The sequence below is a fragment of the Natrix helvetica genome (genome assembly GCF_964273705.1).
Source record: "Natrix helvetica genome assembly, chromosome: 13".
Lineage (NCBI taxonomy): Eukaryota > Metazoa > Chordata > Lepidosauria > Squamata > Natricidae > Natrix > Natrix helvetica.
In genome coordinates this window covers 17,147,696-17,161,393 of record NC_138557.1, presented here as the reverse complement: position 1 = coordinate 17,161,393, position 13,698 = coordinate 17,147,696, and the positions used below count along the sequence as shown (strand labels likewise).

Sequence of the window (13,698 nt, the reverse complement as noted above, 5' to 3'; positions counted from 1 at the left end):
CCGCCCTCGCTGCCCCTTTCGTTGCTTTCCCATTCAGGCGGCTGCGCTTTCACCCCGCTCAAACCTTGCCACCTGCATGGGAAGCCGCCTGAATGGGAAATGAGAATGGGAAGCGCAGCCGCCTGAATGGGAAAGCAACGAAAGGGGCAGCGAGGGCGGGCGGTGGCTGCAGGCGGCAAGGCTTGAGCGGGGTGAAAGCGCAGCCCCTTTCGTTGCTTTCCCATTCACCCCGCTCAAGCCTTGCCGCCGGGCCCCGCAGAGCCGCTTTTCCTGGGCAGCGATTGGTGAAACCGCTTGACAACCACACAGTCAGCCCGCCACCTCTCGGGTCTTTAGGAAGCAAACGCAAAGCAACCCACCGCCACGGGCCTGCGTTTGTGGGCGCCGGCGGCTGCAAACCTTGGATGGGCTCTTCTTCTTCCTCCTCTCCCACACCCCTGGGAAGCTCCTGCCCCCATTTTGTGCACCTCCCTCCCTCACCCCGATTTTTTTCTCGGAGTCGGCAGCTCGGGAAAGGCCCGCCCTGTAGGTGAGTCTCTCGTTTGATGTGGGGCCATTCCCGGGAGCCGGCGGGTCTTTTGCTGACTGCCGAGGCAGGGCTTCGCTGAGGTGACGACGCTGAAGAAGCCGTGCAGGAGTTGTTAGGGGGATGCAGAAGGCCCGAGGGAGCTGGGGATCGGGCTTTGGGTTGGTGGGAGACCTTGAAGGAGTGGGGGGGGGAAGGGACTGGCGCTGGTGGAGGAAGCAATGCTACGCGGATCAGTGCACTCCGCGGTCCCTTTAATGTTCACTCAGGAAGGTGGGGAATGGGACCACGTGTGCTGGAGGCTGAGGCTGCCTCAGCCTCCTGCACATGTGGTCCCATTCCCCGCCTTCCTGATGACGTCACCAGCCTCACCAGCCATAACCCTCACCGCACGTCACTGGACCACCCTCTGCCAGCTCTGCCCTGGGGGAGAGGTGCTTTTTCTTTCCTTTAGCCTTTCCTCCCCCTCTGGGCAGCCCCTAGGGTGGTCACTAACCCTGGCTGGTCCTCTGCGCTTCTGGTGGGACTGCTGTCCATTGCTGCAGATGCTGGACTCCTCCTCTTCTTGGTTGCTGGGTGCCGCCATCTTGGAACACGTGGTCCCTGCCAGCTTCAAGATGGCGCCCATGCCAGGAGACGAAAGGCACATTTTTTTAAACCTTCCTCTAGCGGTGTGTGCTCCTAGGAGCTGCTGCGCGCCTCCAAAGCCGGTCTCCTCGCTCCCCTCTGCCACTCTCTGGCGCTGGGGGGCTAGGCTCTGCCCGTGGACTCCCTCCGATGATGATGGCACGGGCACTCCGCGACGTTAGGGAAGCCGCAGTTCGCTGCTCAACCCAGTGGGGAGCAGCGGAACGCTCCGGTACCCGGCAGAGATCCTAGCTGCGAGGCTCACCTCCTGGGCGTGAATCCAGCGCCGTTCTCATCTGTCGGTGATCCACGGCTCGTGCTCCCAGCGCCTCTGGCTCCTCCACGGTAGGGCTTGTGACCTCTGTTCGCTGCTTGCCTGGCAGAATTCCTTTTGTGTGTGATCCTTGTCTCACTCAGATGCCTGGGCAGCTTGCCGCCCCTGAGGGGGCTTTTGGCAACTTTTTTTGCCGCTTGGGAGGCTGTCCAGCTCACTTGCGGCTGCTTCGATGATTTTTTCCTTTTTCTTTTTAAAACTTATTCAGTCTTCTGGGAGATCCAGGATGGCAAACCGTCCAGTTGAGGACTGAGTCGATAACTGGGCAATGCCTGGTGGGCCAGAGGCGTGTCCCAAGAGCTTATCTGACTCAGTCCAATCAGCTGGAGGATAAGGTCAACCCATCCTGGATACTCCTCCCCCCTCACTATGGAGAACATTCCCCAACTGTTCCTCAGAGGTTTTCCTCCTTCCAGACCTCTTCCCAGTTTGCTCCAGTTTGTCAGAGTCCCTCCCAAGTTGCACAGCCCAGAGCTGAATTATTTGTGTGAATTCTGATTAATGAAGGACGGAGGCTTCTCTGAATTTTGGCCTTAGATTTTTCTGTTGTTGCGGCCTGGGGTTTGGGGTGGGTGGGTTTTGTTTTCTTTTGGTTCTGGTTGGTTTTTGCTTGTTTGTTTTGCAGCTGCATCACCACTTGGTTCATGTTCGGTCTGAATTCCTTTCTGAATCTATTGCCACCCACGTTGGGCTCCCCCCTCCCCCAGACTCTTCTTTGATCTCCCCTACCCAAAGGCAAGACACCCGTCTCTCTTGGAATGCATGTTGTTGCTGCTTTCTGCCCCTTGTTCCAGCTTGTCAAGATCCCCCTGAAATGTGATTCTGTCCCCTGAGAGGTTCCTATTAGCTTCCTCAGTCTTTGCATCATTTGCAGATTGAAAAGCTGTATTCTCTAACCCAGGGGTGTCCAAACTTGAGAACTTTAAGACTTGTGGACTTCAACTCCCAGAATTCCCCAGCCAGCATAGCTGGCTGGGGAATTCTGGGAGTTGAAGTCCACAAGTCTTAAAAGTTCCCAAGTTTGGACACCCCTGCTCTAACCCCTCAGCCAAGTCAGTTCCAATGTAAGCAGAACGGGGCCTGTAATACTTCCCATTTCTCTTCAACCTGATGAGGAGCCACCAACCTACCTTTCATAAGTGCAGCCCAGGTGGGGCCATTGTCTCCACCAGAATCTCAGGGGAAAGAAGCCCCTCTGCTACTTTCCTTGGTCAGCTAAACTGATCCCCCTTGTCATAAATGTAGATCAGGTCAGTTTGACATGGCTTAATTCTGCCAAGCCATGCCTTTAGCATTTAGCACGGCTACATTTATTTATTTATTTATCACATTTCTATACTGCCCATCACACTTCCATACCTCTGGGCACTTTCCGGGCAGAACAGTAGAATGACATAAAAGCTATAGCTGAAAACAAAGCTAAAAACCAGATGACAACATTGATGAAAGGAACAACTGCAAAGTAAAAAAGGCCCAGGGAAGGCCTTCAGACCAAAGCTGATGACTTAATTATCTGTTCCAGGTTTCTGCCCCACATGGGCATCTAGGATGCTAGTCTACAATTACCCAGGACAGCTGCTCTTCTAGGGGGCACTGGAACAACCTACCTTTCTTCCTTCCTTCCATCCATCCATCTACCAGTATAGCCAAAAAGGCCTATTGTTACTTTTGCTTTTCTTGCAAGCCAAGTTTATTTTCTATTTTAGCTTTCCTGACTTCCTTCTTCCACTCTTATGCTCATAGGCTTCCTTGGAGATTTTACCCCCGTTCATTCCCTATGCGTTTCAAACTCTCAGCTCAGGGGAACGCTTGCTTCCTACATATTGTAGACCATACCCAAGTTGCCCCCAGGCCAAGCCCTCCATCCCTCTTACATACTAAGACGCAACACCACAGTCACGGATTTGCAAGGTGGGATGGGGGACAGGAGAGAGCCAGAGACTTACAGTTACTGCTAAATCTTGTGCAGCCAATCACCTTTAGAAAAGAAAATGTCTTGAAATACCTAACACCTCCTCCTCCACTCTCTTTTTTACAGTTTCTGAGTGTTGGTTTACATCTTGTGACAGGAGCCAACACTCCCTGCTCTGCTGCTGAAGAGTGGCAAACTGAGAGAAAGTCCTTCCCTCTCAAGGACGGGAAGAAAGTGGGTCAACGTAGCTGGCAGATAAGGCCCCGGAGGCCTCCAAGGTCTAGGTTGTGTTACATTTCAATGAATTTTCAGTTTACAACAACTGAGAATATGGACAAAGTGTGCAACAATTGTACATTTCTCCACTTTGTTTCACCCGCCGTAACTTCCAGATGGATTACATTTCTGAAGTAGAGGCGATTTAGCTACTGTAATTGGCTTGACTGGACAGAACAACCGTGTTCTTCTCTCAAACACTTCCTTGAGAAGCTCCTGCTTAAGGCCTCTTCCAAAGCCAACAAAGGATCAACAAAGCCCCTTCCTAGAGAATCTGCTCAAACAAGGACATGGTTAGAAGATCAGTATCAGGCACTCTGTGAGGGACACTTAACTTCTTCTTCCTAACGTATTCCCGCAGGTCCGCTTTTCGGATCATTGAACACCACTTTGCACAGTCAGCTGCGTCTCTGGCCATTGATTTCTAGATGGTAGGCTCTCTTGGCCACGGTGGAAGGTGCTGCTCTCTGGACGTGTCCATCTAGTGGAGCCAGCCTTCTCTCATCTTCTCTCTAATGGGTGCCACACAGATGGACACTTAACAACTTTCTAAGAAAAAACCTTGCTCTCTTTTCTACAGTAACCCCAAGGCTGCACAATTACACACAATACCACAGAGGCAGTGCAGATGAGCTAAAAATAAAATTTAACCAGAACGATGGGCATCATGCATATTCAACCCAGTAGGGTTCCCGCCAAACAGGTCCTCACACAGAGACGTATCAAATGCATCCCTGGTGCTGGATGGATGCCCAGAGTCTCTCCTAGGATATTGGTGGTCACTGGACCAACCCACTCTAGTGCCATTTAGGGCACAATGTCTAAATAACCCCAGAAATATCTTCTGGAATCAACTTTTCCAAGAAGGATCACTGCCCAAAACTAGGTTCCACTCCCCTTCCAGTCATTTCACAAAGATACCCTGCCTGTCTGATATCAACAGCTATTGAGAGGCCCAGTTCTCAACTATCGGAGCAGAAAAACAAACTTGGAAGAAACCTTCATCTTCCCACTATCACGTTTCACCCAGCCAATTGCCAGTTCCATACACCAGTTCAGCATTCCCACAGCATCATCTGACTTAAATGCAAAATATTTGTGCCAGCCAAACGTCTCAGACGACGGGAGTCAGACTGTTCCAGCGAGGGCTGTTTCTCTGCGAGATCTGTTGGTTGAGGATCCTTCCAGATCCAGTTTGGTCAATGCACGCAAAGCCACCTCTGTCTCAGGAAGCATTTTTCATCAGATAATGTTGACTTCTTTCTTGTGGCTTCTCCTAGACACAGAAGCTGAGATAACACTAGTTCTTAACACCCAGAACCTTGTAAACGTTGTAAAGTTGTATATAACGTCTATAATTGGGCAATATTTTTATTAGCAGCACTTTAAATTATTAGTCAGGTATGGTCAAACCACATGCATGGTTTGGGTTTTTTTACCTTTTCAGGTGATACATTACATAAAATCGTGAGATATGGAGAAAGTGGCAGACTGAACATTAGGGACATTTCCGTTTCCCCATGGCTGAATTCCTGAGTTTTCTTGCTTCTTCCACTTCGGTAGCACCTTTAATTTATTTATATTTCCTGTTTCTAACCATCCCTCTACTTCAGAGAGGAGTTCCTGCTCCAATAGTTCTGGACAGCTCAAAATGATGCTTTGACCGGCCCTGGAAAATGTATCGGCGTGACTCTTCCACCTGTCAGGTTTTTCCCCTTTGTTATGTTTTATTGCCACCGCTAAGTAATGACACGCGGAGAGGAGACAGGATCGCACATACGTTTGGTTAACATGGGAGTATGATGACGACTAATAAATATTGTTTAAAAGATTCATTTATTTCTATAAATCTCTATATTCCACCAATACTAAACACCCTTAAAATTATTCTAAGCCTATTTCCTCAATAAGGGCAGTTATTCCCAGCCCCATCCTTTCATTTGTACTCCTAAATCCCTCTCCCCACCGACCTGGAAGGAAGGATCCTCGACTTACAACAGTTTTCTTAGTGACTGTTTAAAGTTACAACAGCACTGTAAAAATGACCATTTTTCACACTTACGACTGTTGCAGCATCCCCATGGCCATGTGATTTACATTTGGATGCTTGACAATTGACTCACATTTATGACGGTTGCAGTGTCCCGGGGTCACGTGATCACCTTTTGCCACCTTCTGACAAGCAAAGTCAATGGGGAAGCAAGATTCACTTAACAACCGTGTTACTACGGTAATTTAACAACTGCAAGTGACTCATTTAACAACTGTGGCAAGAGAGGTTGTAAAATGGAGCATCCCCCAATACAGGACTACCTGTATTGCCACCCTCTGATTGGCCATCCTATTACGCAGTTTTCTCAGTTTTTGCCATAATGGCTGCAACTCCTTCTATTATAAGTACTGCAAATATAATCCAATATCTTGAGGAGGACAACAGGCTGAGGAAGATGGTGTGCTTAGATAAGATAATTATCTAACTCCACAAGCCACCCTGGATCTGAAGATTCTGCCATCACCTCGGCCTATTCAACCTCCACTCAGTCTGTCGCCCTCTAATCCTCCCATCACCCTCAGCCTTCCCCACATGAAGCTGGGGAGACCCATGCTATAGTACAGCCGTCCTCATTTGGCTCAGACCTACACGAAGACCTATCCCCACTTCAGATGTGGAAGCTATAAAAGGGAGGAGGAGGAGGAGGGGAAGAAGGAGGAGGAGAGGAGGCCTCTGCTTGTGGAGAAAGGGGAGAAAGGCTCAACTCTTGTTTGCTTTGCTTGTCTCCCCACGGAGGAACGATGTTCAAGTGGATCCATGCAGAAGAAGTAAGAAAGGGAATCCCCCCAAGAGAAGAGAAAATTACAATATCTCTGGCCATCACAAATGGAATGGAGAGGGGGGGGAGAGTTAACAGAGGACAGAAATGAGTGAAGTTCAATTGGACATCAGTTGTTCATGGGAACTGCCTGCCTCAGTTTCACTGCTGGAGGCGCTGACGCTTCTCGGGGAGGGGGCAATGGCAGATTCCACCCTGCATAGATGAATAGTAGTTGTTGTTTTCAGTGAGTTTTGGGCTTAATGGAACAGCTCAATAAAACCAGGGAATCCCACCTTCCCCAACTGTTCCATGCAATTCTTCTTTCCGGTTCTTGGGAAGAAGGCTATGTACAAACATCAAGGAAGGTTTGGTGTGCTGGGGTGAGGAAAGAGGAACAGGGAAGAACGACACCTGTCTGTGTGGAGAGCTGATTTCCCCAACGTCTGCCAAAAGGAAATTGGGATTCTATTCACAGATGGAAGCAAGCAATAAATACGAACAGCGGCAGCAACTGAGACCCCTTGCTGTACAAATGGCACCAAGTCGTGAGCCCATTTAATGCCCAAAACCTCCATATGCTAATCCACACAAATTTCTTGCGTTCCCAACTGCTGACTCAAAACCTCCATCCAAAGAGTATCGGAAAATACGATCTAAGAGAAATTAAATCTTTTGTAACAGAGATTGAAATCGGCACTTGGCCAATTCAGATCTGTATGAAGGATTTTTCATGCAGGAACCTTGTGGAAGTTACAAACCAGGACAGAATTTGAAAACTGAAGCATCTCCTGTTTCCTAGGTCCTTTCATCCTGAGGAAGCTGCAGAACCTCTTCAGGGAGAGAGGAGGGATCCCTGAAGGGCAGGAACCGGATCTCTTCCATAGCCAAAAGTCTAGCAACATCAAGGCCACTGAAGCTGCCAACAAACAGGGCGAGGTATCCAAAACCCAGCCAGACCCTTTTCAAGCGTGTCTTTGGGTTTTGGCAATACCAGAAGAATCCGGTGCCAACTGATGGAAAGGTATTGGTTAACTTTGCAACCCTGCTAACTTTACTTTACTAGTGACAAAGAGAACTACGGACTAGAACTGGAGAATGCACCTGCATTGGGATGAAAGAAACCAGCTGTCCATTAAGACTTCTGCAAGCATTAAAAAGTTAGTCTGTAGTGCATATTGTCCTCCACTTACATCGACAATTGAGCCAAGAATTTCCGTTACTAAGCAAGGCAAATGTTAAGTGAGTTCTGCCCTATTTTATAACCTTTCTTGCCAAAGTTGTTAAGTGAATCACTGCAATTGTTAACTTAGTAACACAGTGGTTAAGTAAATCTGGCTTCCCCATTGATTTTGCTTGGCAAAAGGTCACAAAAGGGGATCCACATGACTCCGGGATGATGCAACCGCCATACATATGAGACAGTTGCCAAGCATCTGAATTTTGATCATGTGACCATGGGGATGTTTCAGGAGTTATAAGTAGGAAAAATGATTGTAAGCGGTGGTGGGATTCAGGCACTTTGGGTGAACCAGTGGTTAACCGTCTCAGCCATTTGGTGAACTGGTTGTTGGAAGAAATCATGAGGGCAGAAAACCAATTGTTAAATTATTTGAATCCCACCACTGGTCGTAAGTCACTTTTTTCAGTGCCATTATAACTTCAAAGGTTCACTAAATGAACTGTTGTAAATCGAGGACTACCTCTACGGGGAGAAGGATTGGACGTAGAGTGAAACTGCTTCCTAGAGACCAGCCACGGAATTTTATTCTTTCTCTCAACGGATGAATATGGCTGCCCATAGCAAATAGGTCAGAGGTGTCAAACACGCAGCCTGCATCACATGCTGGCCATGCCCACCTCCGGTTTAGTGAAGGGGGAAAAAGTTGCGATACGTCTCATGACGACAATGTGTTGCCGTGACTTTGACACCCTTGAAATAGGTGACTCTGTGTTGCAAACAACAAAATCAGCCAACCTCCCCAAAATACAAAATAAATAGGCAAGACAACCAGGACCGTCAACTTCAGGGCCCCAAACTGGCATTTCTATTCCCACGGCCAGTAACACAAGCACACCTCAGGCCCCTGTGAAAAGCCTACTGGGACAGGGCCAATATGACCTCTGGGGGAGGGTGCCCCACAGAGCAGGCGCAGAGGGGAGACCTTGGCCCTGAATTGGTGGGATCCGTAGCTGGCATCTCCTGCCACATCTGATGGGAAGGATACACAGTCAGGGAGAGGGAGTCCCACAAATCCCCTGCCCCCGGCCACAAGGGCTTTATAGAGGTCCATCAGCACCTTGCATTTAACCAGGAAGCGCACTGGCAAACAACGCAGCTCCCAAAGCAAATGTGCAACAAGGGGAGCTTGAGAAACACCCACAACCACCCTTGTCATTGCATACTGTACCAGCTACAGCTTCAGGATGCTCTTCAAGTCCAGCCCTATGTAGAACCCATTACAGTAGTCCACCTGGAAGGTGACTATGGTGTGGGTGACCATCAGCAGAGCGTCTTGGTCCAGGGAAGAGCACAATGGGGACACAATAAGATGTTCTGCAAAGGTTTTTCTGGTCACAGTGGCTACCTGTGCAACCACATCCAGAGCAAGGGATGGGACCAGCAAGCCCTCAACCCAAACCGTCTCGTTCTTGGCAGGGGTTTCAGCAGATTCTTCCCCCTCCAGGCCTCACAGACTCCAGACACTCAGACAGAACCTCCATGACGTCACTCAGCCAGCCAGCAACAAAAAGTTAGGAATCATCAGGAAGTTGTTGACAGTTCACAGTCTTTGGATGGCCCTGCCCAGCACCCACAGGTCGAAGGCAGGTTGGGGTTGAAGACCATAAGTCTGGGAAGCTCCAGCACCCACCAAGCCAGTCCAGGAGTCAACCCAGGAGGTTGTGGCTTGGACTATAAAATCAATTGGGATTGTTGACTCCTAACGCCCATCCTATAAATAGTTTCTCACAACCATTCACCCACAACGCAATGCCTCCAAATGTCCCCCAAGTACAGCTGCACCCTGCCTGTCTTGGGATGTCGGTGCCACATTCAAAACACTTCTGCCCAGGTCTCCCGAAGGCCCTGTAAGGAATACCAACCAAAGTCACCCAATCTGAAGGATCCCCAAATTCATTGCCCTCCTACTCTACCCACAGACTCTCACAACACCCTAAAAAAACATAGCCCACTCATCCACAGCCAATGAAACAAAAAGAAGTGATCAACCACTAAGTGAACACAATGTGAACTGTGCAAAGAAACTGTTGCAAAGATAAATCATTTTCAATTATACTGTTAAAGATGGCCCTAAGAGTCTTTTATGAAGCAAGCAAAATAGTTCTGACTCCCTGCATAATACTAGTATCTACTTTTAATAGCATAAAAGAATAACAGTTGGAAGGGACCTTGGAGGTCTCCTAGTCCAACCCCCTGCCCTAGCAGGAAACCTTGTACCACTTCAGGCAAATGGCGGTCCAGTCTTTTCTTAAAAACACAACCTCTGAAGGCAAATGGTTCCACTGGTGAATTGTTCTCAGTATCCGGAAATTTCTTCTTAATTCTAGGCTGGATCTCTCTTTGATAAGCTTCCATCCGTTACTTTTTCTCCTGCCTTTAAGTACTTTAGATCTCCTCTGTGCCGGCCACCCAAGTATTGGAAGTATCCGAAGGCAACTTCTCTTCCATGGGTTGATTCTTCTCACTGTCAATAAAGTCCTCCTTATTACAGCGTTCAGACATGGCTACACCCCTCTGTCCAGCAAGCTGGCCTGTTTCTGCCTCTCCTCTGTTTGTACAACAGCCAGATGTGCTCTTATGCTTGTTTTCCACTGGCTGCTGCCTGAAAACTCTCTTGCCAGCCAGGGAGACACCTGCAATGCCATGCCTTTCCCAAGCTTCAACCCTCACAGGACCACCGGGGTCCCTTGGGAGCCTGACTGATACCAGCAGCATCACAATAAACAGAGCCTAATCCTTTTCTACATGTATGGTGACATCTCACCAGTGACACACCATGCTCCAAAGGGGCAGAATTTGTGGCACAATATCACGGCACCACTTTCATCGGCTCAGGACACAAAAGACTGCCAAACCTTGTGAGATTTCAGAACGCATATAGAAATATCAGGGGGAAAGCAAAAAACCTGGTAAAATTGAAGATGGCAAATGTGAAATTGGCTGAAATCTCTCAAAAACGTACTTATGCAGGAGCTGTCAGGAAGCTTTTTCTAAAAAAGTTTTCTCAGAATCTGCAGCCTGAACCCCATTTTCTGTATCCTGCACTCCAAACCAAAGGGTGGGCGACTCCCTCTATTTGGGTGTCCATTATTGGATTGTTTTGCTTGGGATTCCCACCTCGACCCAGGGACCCAGGCAGCCCCCCTCAAAACCAGGATTTTATGAAAGGGCATCCAGAAGAGTCTGCAGTAGCACATCTATCTTCTCCTGCTGGGGCCCAGCTCCCTGGCATATCTTTGCAGAAGGGCAGCCTTAGAAAAAGTCAGAGCACCAGAACCAAATGGTGGAGTCATCCATCAAAGAAGCCACAAGAAGCCCAAAAACACCCCATCAAAAGGGAAGCGGGTGGGAGGAAGACCCGGGCCCAGGAGGGGCGAATTCAGCCATCAAGAAGACTTGGATGCTATTCAGTAGGGACAATACAATAGTGAAAAAGGCAACACAAAGACCAGGACGCCTCCTTGCCAGCTATCAACACCCAGAGAACCAGGGATTCACCTCAGGCCAACCTTCAAGCAAAATGCAACCGCCCAATGAAGGGTCTCCTAAGAAGAAGCCCGACGGGGCAAAAGGCTGCATGTAAACGGGCAGCAAAGTCCGCATTCCCCGCACCGAGGACGTCCGGGCGCTTCTAGGCAGCCGCAATCAGAGGCGGACTTTTCCCCCGCGGCAGCGAGGCGGGCCTGGAGCCGCAGGGGGGGAGGCGGCGGCGGCGCCTGGGCGGGCGGGAGCCGCTCTCCGCACTGCGGGGCTCGGCGGGGCTCACCTTGAACTCGCGGCTGTGCTGCGGCGTGTACTGGAGGGTCCAGAGGGCGCGCACCAGCTGCGCCAGCTGCTCCGTCACCTCCCCGGAGCGGGGCTCGGGCTCGGGCGGCGGCGGGGGCGGCGCGGCGGGCCCGCGGAACTGCTCCAGCGCCAGGAACTCGGCCAGCGGCTCCGTGTTGCTCAGGCACTGCAGCACGGCGTTCATGAAGCACGTGTTCCCGTGGTTGCGCAGCCCCGACACGCCGGGCACCAGCGTCGCGCCGGCCGGGGGGCAGCAGGGGCCGCCGGGGGCCGCCGCCGGGGGGCCCGCCTGCTCCGGCCGCTCCTCTTCCCGCCGCGCCGGGGACGGCGGCTGCTGCGGCGGCGGCGGCTGCTGCTCGGGGGCCGGCGGGGCGGGGGCGGCGGGGGGGTTCCCGTGCTCTCCGCCCAGGTGCGAGAGCGTGGAGAGAGTCCGCAGCACGCGGCTCACCAGCCCGCCCAGCGAGGAGCCCCCCGCGCCGCGCCCGCGGAAGAGCAGCCGCTTCCCCAGCGAGCGCTTCTCCTTCTCCTTGCCCGCCGCCGGCCCCGCGCCCGCCGCCCCGGACGCCGGCAGCCCCGGGGCCGGCGCGCCGCTCACCCGGCCCGCCATGGCGCCTCTCCCGGCGGGCGGAGGGGGAGGGGGGCAGCGCCGCAACCGGGCCGGCGGGTCAGGCGGCGGAGGGCGGCGGCAGGGGCGGGGCCGGGCGCGTACGGCGGGGCGTCACGCACGAAGCCGGCCGCGCCATCTCGGGGCCGGGCGCCGCGCTCCCTCTGCCGGGATGGGCCGCCATCTTGGAGTCGGGCAGGCCTTAAAGGGCCCGCGCGGCCACTCTATTCTCTCCCCCCTCATCCCTATGGCCGAGCGTGGCTCCTCCCACGGCCCTCCCCGCCCTCCTGGTGGGGGCCCGCGTGCGGCTGTGGGGGCGGGGGAAGGGCGCGAGGGGCTTTGGGGCTTGGAGACCGTGGGGGGAGCCCGACCCTCAGTCCGCCTCTGCCGCAGCCAGCAGGAAGGAAGGGAGGGAGGGAGGCCGGGGAGCCTCCTTGGGTGGATCCCCCGATTTGAGTCCCCCCTCCCTCCGACTGGAGCTGCTCCGCCGCCCCTCCCAGAATCTCCCCCCTCCCGGCAGCCCCGCTCTGCCCTCCCAGAATGGCCTGTCCTGGCTGCCCGCCTGTCTGCAGTTGGGGAAGGTGGGGTGCCAGGCGGCCTGTGTGGACCTCTGGGAGGCAGAGCAACTCAGGCACCGCTGGGGCTTCTGGAAAGAGGTTCATTGCTGGGAGGGGCAGTTTGTACACACACACACACACACACACACACACACAGAGTGGTGGAGGACTAGCTGTCTTGGGGGTCGTTGGGCTCCTTGAAGAGGGCTTCACTTCTCAAGGATGAACATTGAAGGTTCCCTCCATCTCCTGTCATCTCTGGTTTTCTTCTTGGCCCTCTTCCAGATGAACTGCAACGCATCCCTCTGGTGCCCAGAGCCTGGCCAGCAGGGCAGCTGTTGCCTTCCCTGCTCTGGACACTAAACTTCTGCTATGCACCTTAACATTCCTTTGGCCTCTTCTGCACAGTTACTTACTTATTTAAATGTATATGCCACCCATCTCATTCTATAAGGCAAAGATGGCTGACTCGCACTCCGTTTGCAAAGGAGAGAGCTCTGATTTAATACCATTTCTTAGAAGGAAGAACACCAGGGAATACATACACATCCCTATGCACACAATTTAGGGTGCTCCTTGTGCGCAGCAGGCTGGAACGTGGCATCTTTTTGAAGAAAGGGCAGTCTGCCTCTGCTCTCCGTCTTGGTTATTGTCATTCCGATCAGTATAAAAAGTTGTTCTCACATTGTCTTTTCAATTGATCCCATATTGATTTCCATCTGCCAAGACCTTTTGCAAAGATGGAAATAACTTTTGCACCTCCCTGGAAGCTAACAGGCGCATCTACTCAACGCCTTAGATAGGCACATGAAACAGTCAGCAGGATTGATCATCTGCTATCTACAAGGAAATGAATATTTTGGTCTGGCTTATTCACCAAAACTATGGTAGGAGTAAAAGGCCTTACCACTTTTGTTATATCTTTCACTCCCTCTCTTTTAAGCCATTGTTTTGCCACTGGCCTTATCTGGGGAACGCATCCTTTCTTGTATTAATTATGCCCCTGAACAAATCAACTCTCCC

The 13,698-nt window shown here is 51.6% G+C and overlaps 1 protein-coding gene across 1 annotated transcript in view; it reads right to left on the bottom strand.

Annotated features, from left to right (window-relative positions):
• Window positions 1-12,155, bottom strand: part of USP31 (ubiquitin specific peptidase 31) — a 40,519-nt gene extending 28,364 nt beyond the window's left edge. Inside the window, exon 1 of the mRNA XM_081965383.1 lies at window positions 11,495-12,155. Coding sequence (XP_081821509.1) covers window positions 11,495-12,121 — 627 coding nt within the window. The 5' untranslated portion in view covers window positions 12,122-12,155. The remainder of the gene's footprint in view (window positions 1-11,494) is intronic.
• Between the last annotated feature and the right edge of the window lie 1,543 nt (window positions 12,156-13,698).